The sequence below is a fragment of the Oppia nitens genome, unplaced genomic scaffold, assembly GCF_028296485.1.
Source record: "Oppia nitens isolate AA-2021 unplaced genomic scaffold, nextdenovo-longstitch-racon4-pilon3 scaffold6_pilon_pilon_pilon, whole genome shotgun sequence".
Classification (NCBI taxonomy): Eukaryota; Metazoa; Arthropoda; class Arachnida; order Sarcoptiformes; family Oppiidae; genus Oppia; species Oppia nitens.
In genome coordinates, this window is record NW_026533250.1 from 6,298,300 (window position 1) to 6,311,252 (window position 12,953).

Consider the following 12,953-nt stretch of genomic DNA (forward strand, 5'->3'; position numbering starts at 1 on the left):
CATCCCATCATGACATCCCGTTACCATTTACTACCCGTCCATCATATGTTATAACAATCCCCCCCCCCCCAATGTCCCAATCGCACATCCTCATTTTTTAATATATATATATATATATAATGTGTAATAATATAATTTAAAAAAACTAAAAATATCATATATTATAAATTGGTTTCAATTGGTTTATTGGTTATATATATATATACTATACTATACTGTATATGATATTTGTTTGTTTTTTTTTGAATTATTTTTTTACACAACTATTTGATTATATTTTAATTATCCAAAAAAAAATCCAATTTATTACACAAAAAAAACATTTTACAATATATTTTTTCCCAAAAATATTAGTTACAAAAAAAATTATCTAATCATATACCGTTCCTCATCAATTAAAATAATAATAATAATAATAAACTAATGTATAGCTAATAGTATAGTGTTTTTTTTAAATATTTACTTAATTTTCATCCCAATTATACAAAATTAATAATACATATTCAAAAAAAAAAAATTAAACTAATTGTTTGTCATTTATCCTTAAAAAACTATATATTTTCTAATATATTATTAATTTTTTTTCTAAAAAAAATATGTATTAATTTCTATGTCATATTTGTTGCAATAGTAAAATAATTTGTTTATTTGTTTTTTTTAAATAACTAATAATTAATTGTTAATCAAAATTTTTTACATTTATAATAATTGAATATATGTTTAATTTGTGAAATTTTTGGTGTATTATAAATAATTCAAAATTATTTTTATATCATTACATTTTGTTATCACATAATATATATATGAATATATTTTTTTGAAATAATATTTTTTTTGTAAATAAAGTTTCAAAATTATGTTTTTAACATTAAATGACTTAAATTATTGACTTATCATTTATTTTATAGAAATTATTTATTATATATATAAATATAAAAACCATTAAAATAATATATTAATAAATAATTTTTATAAAAAATATTTATAAATATATGTGCGCATAAAAAATTATTATTATTATTATATACTAATAAAATAAATTTAGATATTTTAAAAATATAATAAAAATAACACTAATAAATGCTAATTTTAGTAATTTTAATACAACAAAAAATTAATAAAATTAATAAAATAAATGCATACAAATAAAGTTTTTAAAAAACTAGTTTTATTTATATATTATTTACTATATTTATCATTATTATTATTATTATTATTATTATTATTACGATAAGTGATACAGATTTCCGATTTTAATCATTCAACTAAAAAAATAAATAAATAAAAATTAAATGATAAGTTTGATAATCAGTTTTATTGCCTTTCAAACAAACAAAAAATAATTACATAATTTTTTTTTATCTAAAAATATTTATTTTTTTCTTTTCCATTACTAATAATTTTATATACAGTCGATACAAAAAAAAATTATATCATTAAAAAAATAAGTTATATATATATATATATATATATACAGTATCTATAAAAACCAACAGCAAAACTACTTATCACACAAAAATAGAGAGAGAGAGAGAGAGAGAGAGAGAGAGAGAGAGAGAGAGAGAGAGAGAGAGAGAGAGAGAGAGTCAACTATCTATATGTTGATCTAGAAATGTGAAAGTAATTGAAAAAAGTAGGGAAAGTGGGTATTTGTAGGGACAGGTAGTTAGTGATAGTGTGTGTGTGTAAAAATTAAATAGATTGAGAGAGAGAGTAATAGAGAGAGAGAGAGAGAGAGAGAGAGAGAGAGAGAGAGAGAGAGCAAAAAAATTAGAGCAACTAAATCAATCAGTTATATGTTTTTTTCCGTAAATTAATTTTTTGCTCTCTCTCTCTCTCTCTCTCTCTCTCTCTCTCTCTCTTCCTCACTCACCCACTGTTTGTATCTAAAATTATATACAGATCAACACATATATATATACTGTATATACTGTACATACCTTACCCCTTATTTTGCATACCTGTCCACTAATTTATCTAACATATATATATATATATAGTATATACAGTATATATATATATATATATGTAACTGTAATACTATTTGACTTTTGGCGCTTTTTTGTTGAGGGGAGAGATTAAAAAATAAATGTATAAATATATTGTATAAATAAATTACATTATATATACATACATATAATATAATATATAAAGCTTACAAACAAAAACTAGTCTCTAATTTTAAAAAAATAAATATATGTTTTTCCTAATATTAATCTATATATACTATATATATATATCAATTTAACCTAAAGTTATATTATATTTTTTTCGCATATATAAAGTGATTACAAAAACTTTATATTAATTTTATTTCTACAAAAATTATTTTTTTTTGTTGGTGAAAGTGTTTTGTTATTTATTTTTAAGTTACATTAAGTTTTAAAATTTTTTTATTTTCTATCAATTTTGTTATTCAATTGATTAAGTCAATAGTGTTTTTTTTTGTAATTTTTGTTTGTTTTTTTTTCAACAAAAAATAAGTTATTATTATTACAATAAATATGACGATAGGATACAGTGGACGTAAATTGACAACACTGGCCATTGTTGGCCTACTGTCCCTACAATTGGTACTGATTAGCGACCAAATGAAACCATTGAAGGCCAGCAGCGACAGAGCACAGGCCTACGCATTGAAATCTATACTATCGTTGCTTTATTTGCTTAAAACTAAAAGTAATTAATTTATTAATTATTATTATTTTTAGTTAAGATTTTTAAAAATTTTATTTAGATTTTAGTTTATTAGACCCAAAAAAAATAATAATAATTTTCTAAAGTATATCTAATTTTATAAATTTAGTTTTTTTAAATTATATAATTATTATGTAATATATGCTATAATTAAGATGATTTTTTTTGATAGATTTTTAATTAATTAATTAATTAAATAGTTTTGTTAATTATAGATTTTTTAAGATACATTAATTATAATATGATTTACTTTATTAACATTTTTTTTGTTGTTTAATTATTATTAATATTAGAGCCCAAATTTGGTATACTCCCGATCCCGCTCCCGTTACCCATTCCCGTTAAGTAAGTATATAAATGTATATATATATATATATATATATATTAATTTTCAAATATAATTTTACTATCTTTATTAGTTTTATTAATATTATTTTTATAGATTTTTTGATAAAATTATTATTAATAAATATTTACAATTTTTGTAGTATTTAAAAATAGATATTTTCTATATATAATTGTGCTTGTTTAATTATTAAATAATAAGATAACATATATATATATAAATACAGTATTATTATTAAAATAGGTTCAAAATATTTTTAATACTTTTTTTTAAAAAAAAATAATAAAATAAAAATATAATTTTTTAGTTTTAAAGTTAGTATTTTTAAAATAACAAAAAAATAAACACTATAATAATTATTTAATTAGTTTATTAATTAAATTAGAAATTAAAATTTCCAAAAAAAATAAATAAATAATTTATATATAAATAAAATTTAAAAAAATTTATAATTGTATTTTATTGTATTTGTTTTTACTTTAATGTATTTAAAAAAAAAAAAAAATCAACCATGATACTAATTTAATTTTTTTTTACAAAAAATTACTATTATTTTTTTTACCCCTAGAATCGAAAAACCTGAGAACCCAGTGGTGATTAGCAAAAATGTACACAAATATCCTATTGTACACCATGCACCATGTAAGTTTTTTTATATAAAAAATTAATAATTAATAAATAAAATTATCAAGCTTAAATTTATTATAACCTAAAAAAATATATAATACAATAACATATAGGTATATTTGACAACAACAAAAATTATATAGGAAATATAAAATAAAAAATATAACTATTGATTAGTTAGTTATATTAATTATATATATTTTTATATATATAATGCATAATATATAACTACCAAATATATATTTATATAACTAGTTGATAGATGATTAGTAGTTATATATATATATATATATATATATATATATATATATATATATATATATATATATATATAGTATATATACAATATATATATATGACCTACTATTTAGCTGATTGACATTGTTGTTATAAATTGATTTATTTTAAATATATATATATATATATATTTTTTTTAATTTTTTTTTTAATTTTTTAAATTAATAGCTTACGAAGCCATCCCTGAGTATTATCCAGTAGAGGAGGCACCCGCCTATATTGATGGCGGCTATGGTGCCGATGAAGGTTACGGTGCCGGCGGTTATGGTGGCGGCGGTTATGGTGCCGTCGGTTATGGTGCCGGCGGTGGTTATGGCGGCGGATACGGTGGTGGCGTAGGATCAGTATCCAGTGCTTATGGAGGCGCCGGTGGTGCCGGTGGTTATGGTGGTGCCGGCGGCTATGGCGGTAGTGTTGGAGGTTATGGTGGTGGCGGTGCCGGTGGTTATTAATAACCCACCCCCCCGTCAATAATAATAATAATTACTTAATCACATTTAATTAATTAATTAATTAATCATCATCATTATCATCCTCATCAACATTATATATGTGTGACTATTATTATTATTATTATTATTATACTATTGTTATATAAAAACAATTTTTTAGTGTATTATTATTATTACTTTGACTATCATTATCTCCTATCATCAAAACATTATCATTCAAACCATTCAATCATCAATTTAGTTGTTATATATATTGTTTTATATATATATATATATATATATGTTTTGTAGATTTATTAAAAAAATGTTATGTGTTTTTTATATACATGTTAGTTTATTATTTCATATTCAAACCCCCTCCCTGTCCATCCCCATTTATTCATCCACACCCACACCTACACACACACATCCCATACCCACTCTACACTCATAAAAATATATATCACTTATTTGCGCAAAAATTATCATCAAAAATAATAATTAAAAATTATTTTACCTAATTTTTTTGTTATACACAGTTAGACACCAAATATCTACTATACATACATACATATAAACACATCAAAATTATTTTATAATTATTATTATTATTATTATATATATATATATATATACTGTATATATTGATATATATAACAATCATGTGCCACACACACACACACACATACATGTGCCAAAAATTTAAAAATTTTGTTTATTATTATTATTATTTTAAGTCACACCAAATTTACAAACATTATACTACATACACACACACCTACCTATTGTTCACCCACACATCCACACATACAACCCATCATACCTTCCTAACACATTACCACATCAACACATGTCACCCACACACACCCACACCCACACCCACTCACCCATCCCATGTCCTAATCGCACACACAAATAAATCTATTTGGGTATAACTTTTTAGTTTAAATGTTTAAAAAACGGTATTTTTTTTGGATATAATTTGTTTATTTTTGGGAAATTATTTTTTTTGGTATATTTTTGGTTCAAAATTTTTTTTTGTTTTGTTTTATTACAAACCATTATCTGACTGTCATTCCCCATTTCATCCCATTCCCCGTATATATATATATATATATATATATATCATTGTGTGTTTATCACCTATAGTTCCCCAAAATACATAGGACCTTCACCCAAGAGAAATGTAGTTTTATTTTTTATTTTTATATATAAAAAAAATTGTATAATTTTTTTATTATTGTAAAAAATTATATATATAAATATAATATTTTCAATTTAATATATATAAATTTTGTCTAATCTTATTAGTTCCTAATTTTTTTTTATTAAAATAAACAATTAAAACTATAATTAAAAAAAATATTCAATAATTATATTATTATTTTTTGTTTAATAAATATTTTGTTTATATGTATGTAAAAAAATATTTTTTTTGCTTAAAACAAAATTAATATTTAAAAAAAATTATTCACAAATTATTTCTTAATTTATTTAGTTTATAATAATATTATATAAATATGAAAAAATAATAATTTTATTTCAATTTATCATATTTATTAATTAAATAATTATTATTTAAAAATAATAATAATAATAACTTTTAATTATAGCAAAAACAATTACAATAATGCAATTGATAATATTATAATTATTTTTTAAACAATTTAATTAATTAATTATTTTAAGGCAAAAAAAATACGCTTTAGTTCAATATAGATACCAATAGATGCATCATAAAAATTGCCTGCAATTAAATTAAAAAATAATTATCAATTAATTAATTAATATATTAATAATAATAAAAAAATTTAAAAAATCAATTAAATTATTATTATAATTATAACATCTATACATACATATGAAGTTTTTTTCAAAATCTAACGGCACCTCATTGTCGCTCATAATAATGATTAACATAACAATCAATTGATAGGCTATTATGAAAAATTTGCACTCATTTAGCACCGAATTCAACACTGAATTGACCGATCGTTTTGACCACAATTTTTGGTCATCACTACCGTCGCCGACGTCGCGTTGAAGTCGACCACTTTCGCCGATATAGTCACCAAAAAAAATTGACGTATTAGTTGGTCGGGTCGTCGATAAAAATCTATCGGCGATTTCTGGACAAACTCCTGAATCCAGACCACGGCTACCAATAGGATGAGTGATCCAAAAAAAATCGCTTAACAGTAGACTACCTGTGCTATCAATGGTTACTTCGCATGTGTTGCCGTACCTGATGTCTACATGGGTTAAGACAAACACCTGTCAGCAGCGGTGGTGTCGACACCATTAGTAGATAGACTGACCACCCAATTTATTAGTAAACCTGTATAATAGTATAAAATTATTATTTTCACCTGTATTTTCCTGTATATTAAATATTATATTCCTGTATGTTAACCTGTACTTAAATAACAATATATTCGTATATATTTATAATATAAATTAAGAAAAATTTAATTTAGATACTATAATTATATAAAAAGTTGAAATTATTTTATATTGAACATGAACTATTTTAGAAATATTTATAAATTTTTTATATTTAAAAAAAAAATATTTGAAATATTTAAACTGTATATTAAAAATACAAGCAATTTTTTACTAACAAAACTTAATTCATAGTTATTTTATACTTTTATTAATCAATTAGTTTAACATATTTTAAAACTGTATATTTTATTATACAGGTTAGGCCCTTTCCTGTCACCTGTATTAGACCCTTGATTCCTGTATAATACAGGCGGCACCTGTAGTGGGTGGTCAGTCTATTAGTAGAGGACATATAGGTTTCCAATGACTCAATCAGCCAATTCATCTCCAATTTTTTTTTTAGATCAATTGATTGAAAAAGTTTAGACAATTATATTCATTAAAAACTTTTAGTTTCAGTACAGACTCCCTGTCCACTAGTTTAGCCAATCGCTTAATGTTTACTAATGGGTGCATCCATTTGGTTGAAATTTGGGCCAACATTTTTTTTTTTTGGCTAACTTTCCCATTAATTGCTTGTCTGTCATATAATCTTAAGTGAAATGTCGGTGCTTTTCATACATACATACAGTACAGTACAGTAAACATAAAAAAAAATAATTGATTCAATAACTTATTAAAAAATATTATTTATATATATATATCATATAACATATAATATTACATAATTAATTAATTAATTTTTTGTCATATTTAAGCTGGGTCATAATTATTTTTTTTTACGGTTAGGTATGTATTATTTAGATAAATAATTTTTGTAATAATGGTATTATATATATATATATATACTGTATATACAGTACAATTACCGGATAGTATATTCATTTAAACTTTTAGTTTCAGTGGACAGACTACCTGTCCACTAGTTTAACGAAACTATCTCTAACCAAAAGTCTAGTATCCAATCGCTTAATGTTTACTAACGGGTGCATCCATTTGATGAATCTGTGCCAACATTTTAGCTAACTTTCCCACTAATTGCTTGTTTTTGCTAATATCATCCTCAATGAAAATGTCGGTGTTTTTCATACATTTAACTTTTTTTAATTCAAAAAATTGAATTTATTGTTTGAATTATTTAAATAATTTTTTTTGTTGTTGTTGAAAAAAATCATTAATTACAGGACAATTATCTGGATAGCTGTCAACGCTAGACTGCCATCGATTAGTTGAAAATATGAGTCATACTATTGGCAAAATAAAAACGTTGATTTGATCCGAAAATAATGTATTTCTTAATATATAATATAAAATTATTTTAAAAATTAAATTAAATTAAAAACAATTAAATTAAATTAAAAACAATTAAATTAAATTAAAAACAATTAAATTAAATTAAATTAAAAAAATAATTAGATTAACATGGTGATTATTTAAATATAGAAATTATATTTTTATTTTCAAATTTAGAGTTTTAACAATTATTATATAATAATTTTATATAAATAAATTTATCTACAATTTGTATCTACAACATAAAAATAAATAAATATTGAATTTTATAAATATTATTTAAATTAATTTTTTGATTTCAATATATCATCCAATTATTGATAATTAATAATATAATTATTATATTAGTTTATCATTGAAAATGTTATTTTTATTGATTCATTAGCTATAATAATATTATTAACATTAGAAGCATTGCCATTATCATCATCATCAATAATATTGTCCGATAGATTAACATGTTCATTTTTATATAATTATTTATTTAACGTACATATATATTATAAGATGATTTTATTTTAAATCATATAATCAATTAGTTAAATCATCCTGGTAAAAATATGTCTTTAAAAAATGTTTAATTTAGTAAAAATAATTAAATAAAATAATTTAATTTTGTGTGTTCATTATAATATAATTATCATTCAATTGTTGACCAATAATAGTGTCATCGTATTGTAATGGATGTATAGGTTCATCATAAATAATAGAATAATTATTATTATTAATATTATCTAGGTTATTTAATAGATAATCATAATTATATTCATCGTAAACTTCTAGAGTTGTTAATGATTTACGTTTATTATTATCATCACTAGTATTATTAGTGTTACGTTTGGAAAAATATAAACTAATTAACACGAAAAACACTAATAGTAATAATATAGTCAATAATATACCGACAATTAGTATACTAACCATGAAAACGTTTGATAATTGTTGTGTAGTATTTTTAGTTATATTAGTAGCATTGCCATTATCATCATCATTGCCATCAATAGTACTGTCGTTTAGATTAACACGTTGACTTGTATACTTATTCATATAGTTGCATAGTTTTAAAACGTTATAATCACTATGGATTTGAAATCTATCCTGGTTAAATTGTGAACGAATAAAATCTATATAATATTCAATTGAAAAAGTTCTAATATAGTCTATAGTTAACGTTTTGCACGTATTAATAATATAATTGGTATTGCTGGTATGTATATTGTTATTTGTATAACTATTATTGGTATGCGTAATTGATTTGTGCGTATTATAATTGTACATACTAGATAAACAACTAGTGCTAAACCCAAACGCATTTTACATGTACCATTAAATTTACGTTTATTTTTTAACAATGGTAGATTATCAAAGTATATACTAAACTTATCCTGTTGACAAGTAATTATATAGGTAAAAAGTTTGGATGAATTAACATGAACTTTAACATTAACGGTTTGTTCAACCGATTGATTGGCAATATATTTATAATAAATTTTATTGGATTTAATTTCCAATACAAAATATTCATTATGTTTATTGTCATTGTCATCATCATCGGCGGTAATATTTAAATAAATCATTGATTTCAATGATTGGTCATCAGGTATGGCCAATCGTAGTTCAATAACATCAATGGTTAACAATTGTTTCGATAAAATCAAAGCACTCGTATAATTACCGGGCGATTCCTGGACAGCTGTCAACGCTAGACTGCCATCGATTAGTTGCAAATTATTCATACTATTGGCAAAATAGTTGATTTGATCCGAAAATAATTCTATAATTAATAATTATATATATAAAAAATTAAATATATTTTTTCTATTTTTAAAAAAAATTAATATTAAAAATAATTAATTATAAAAAATAATAATTATAATTAAAAATTACCATGATGATTATAATTGCCAACATAAACATCCCATTGACTAGTATTTAGATAATCATCATTAAATTCATCACTCCATACAATATATTCATCAAAAATACTAATATAATAATTATTAATATTATTAACTAATAATAATATTTGAATTGTTATCAATATGAATATAATTGATAGCATTTTTTTAATACTAATTAGTTATTTATTTTATAATCACAAAATTTATTTATTCCTAATTTAAAAACTATTAAATTAATTTTATTGTATTTTTATTGAGTTTTTTTTATTGTAATTTCATATTAAAACAAAATACAAAAGATGTGTTAAAATATTTTAAAATATGAAGTTATTATTTACTATAAGTATTATATATATATATATATAATTTTTTTATAAAAATTATTAATACTGAGTCATAATATTACTATTTAAGTAAAAAAGGAAATTATTTTTTTCGTTTAAATAAAAAAATAAGATAAATTTTTAGCGAAACTAAAATATTGCGCAATATATACAGTATTTTTATATATAATTGTCGTATTTTTTACTACTACTGTCGTTACGCTAAAAATTAACTAAATATTTATAGATTTATTTCTATTAAATTAAAATTATAAATAGTTTAAAGTATTAAATTGTTAAAAATATTAAAACTGTATTTATTTATTTTATTTAAAAATTTATAAATAAAATTAATAACACTAATGGTAAATAAATAATAATCTAAATTATTATAGAAACTTATATTATATTGTAAATTAAATTTACTAAAATAAAACATAAAAAAAATTATTTCAAAAAAAAAACAAAATTTATGAAATCATTTATTAATATTTATTTGATAATAATTATGTTAATATATTTTCAATTAAGTAATAACGACAATATATAATTTAAAAAAAATTATGCCATATATAGAAATAAATTATTATTAAATTATTATAATATAAAAACAATTTATTTAATTTTTATAAAATATTTTTGTTTCAAAATATTTTTCCCGTTTATTTAAATAGATATATTACTGTATGACTCAATATTTAAAAATATAATTTTTTTTAAATAATTTGTTTAAATTGTTTAAAGTAATAACTAAATTACTATATACTTTATATGCAATTAAAATCCATTTTTTTTAACAAAATGCCAATAATTTTATTAATATTGAAAACAATAGTAATAATTAATATATTAATATTAATTAATAATATTAATTGTATCGATGATAATACAATTGAATGGAGCGATGAATTTAATAACGATTATCTAAATACTAGTCTATGGGATATCTATGTTGACAATTATAATCATCATCATGGTAGATTTAATTATTATATTTTAATTAATTAATTATTTATTTATTTATTTTAAATAATTTTTTAAAAATAGAAATATATAAATTTACATTTTATATTTTAATTATAGCAATTAATTAGAAATAAATAAATTATTTATTTATTTTAAATAATATTTTAATTAATATATATTCACATTTTATATTTTAATTATAATAATTAATTAGAAATTAATAAATTATTTATTTATTTTAAATAATATTTTAATTAATATATATTCCCATTTTATATTTTAATTATAATAATTAATTAGAAATTAATTTTTTTTAATATTCAATAATTAATTAAAAGCATTATTTTCGGATAAAATCAACGTTTTTGCCAATAGTATGAATAATTTACAACTAATCGATGGCAGTCTAGCGTTGACAGCCGTCCGGGAATCGTCCCGTAATTATACAAGTGCTTGGATTCTATCGAAACAATTATTAAACATTGAAGCTATTGAACTACGATTGGCCATACCTGATGACAATCAATCATTGAAATCATTGATTTATTTAAATATTTCAACAGATGATGACAATAAAAATTATGAATATTTTTTATTGGAAATTAAATCAAATAAAATCTATTATAAACATATTGTCGGCCATGAAATAGTTAGCGAACATACGGGTAATATAGATATTAGTTTAACTAGATTTCAAAATTATTTAATTAGTTGCCACCGGGATCAATTTGGTTTTCAATTTAACAATGTAGCATGGCCAAAAATTAGACGTCAATTATTCGCAAATGATGGTTGTAAGTGCAAAATGCGTTTAGGTTTATCATTGATTGCATACAATACGCACAACAATAAATCAAATACGCGTAACAATACGCATACCAATAATGATAATAATACGTGCAAAACGTTAACCATTGACTATATACGTACATTTTCAACGCATGTAAAATATTTAAACTATCATAAGCAAGGTTTACTAAAATTTTTACATAATAAACATATTGTAATCGATTATATAACAAAATCACCATGGAAAGTTTGTAATTTAATGAACAATTATTTAAATCAGCATGTTAATTTTACGGATAATATTATTGCTGATGATGATGAAGTTGATGATGGCAATGCTACTACTACTACTACTACTACTACTAGTAAAAATAATATACAATTATCATTAAACGTCCATAAAATCCCAATATTAACCGTCATATTATTGACAATAATATTATTATTAATATTAATATTTTTAATGTTAATTATTAGATATTTTTATAAACGTAATACTAATAATAGTAATAATAATAATAATAATATCAATGATAATAAACGTAAATCATTAACCACTGAAGTAATCTATGATGTATATAATTATGATTATCAATTAAATAACCTAGATGATAATACTAATACTAATATTAATAATACTAATATTAATAATGATTATATTAGTTTATATGATGAACCTATATATCAACAACAACATCAACAATATGTTAATACAAATATTATAAATCAACAACAAAATTGACATTGATAATCTAAATTGATAATTAATTATTTATGATATAAATTTATTATAAACTCATAGATAAAATTATATATATATATATATATATATATAATT

General features: G+C 20.8%; 1 protein-coding gene across 1 annotated transcript; it reads left to right on the forward strand.

The window, feature by feature from the left end:
* Nucleotides 1-2,504: 2,504 nt before the first annotated feature.
* On the forward strand, nt 2,505-4,419 carry LOC128962831 (heterogeneous nuclear ribonucleoproteins A2/B1-like). The gene is made up of 4 exons (XM_054309232.1): nt 2,505-2,679; nt 2,991-3,042; nt 3,612-3,685; nt 4,136-4,419. Exons 1-4 carry the CDS (start codon nt 2,505-2,507, stop codon nt 4,417-4,419), a joined length of 585 nt encoding a protein of 194 aa, XP_054165207.1.
* Nucleotides 4,420-12,953: the final 8,534 nt, after the last annotated feature.

Excerpts from the sequence above, each read along its gene's own strand:
- LOC128962831 (XM_054309232.1), top strand. The coding sequence starts at position 2,505 with ATGACGATAGGATACAGTGGACGTAAATTGACAACACTGGCCATTGTT. Across the intron at positions 2,680-2,990 it reads TTATTTGCTTAAAACTAAAA|AGCCCAAATTTGGTATACTC; the intron begins GTAATTAATTTA and ends TATTAATATTAG. Across the intron at positions 3,043-3,611 it reads CCGTTACCCATTCCCGTTAA|AATCGAAAAACCTGAGAACC; the intron begins GTAAGTATATAA and ends TTTTACCCCTAG.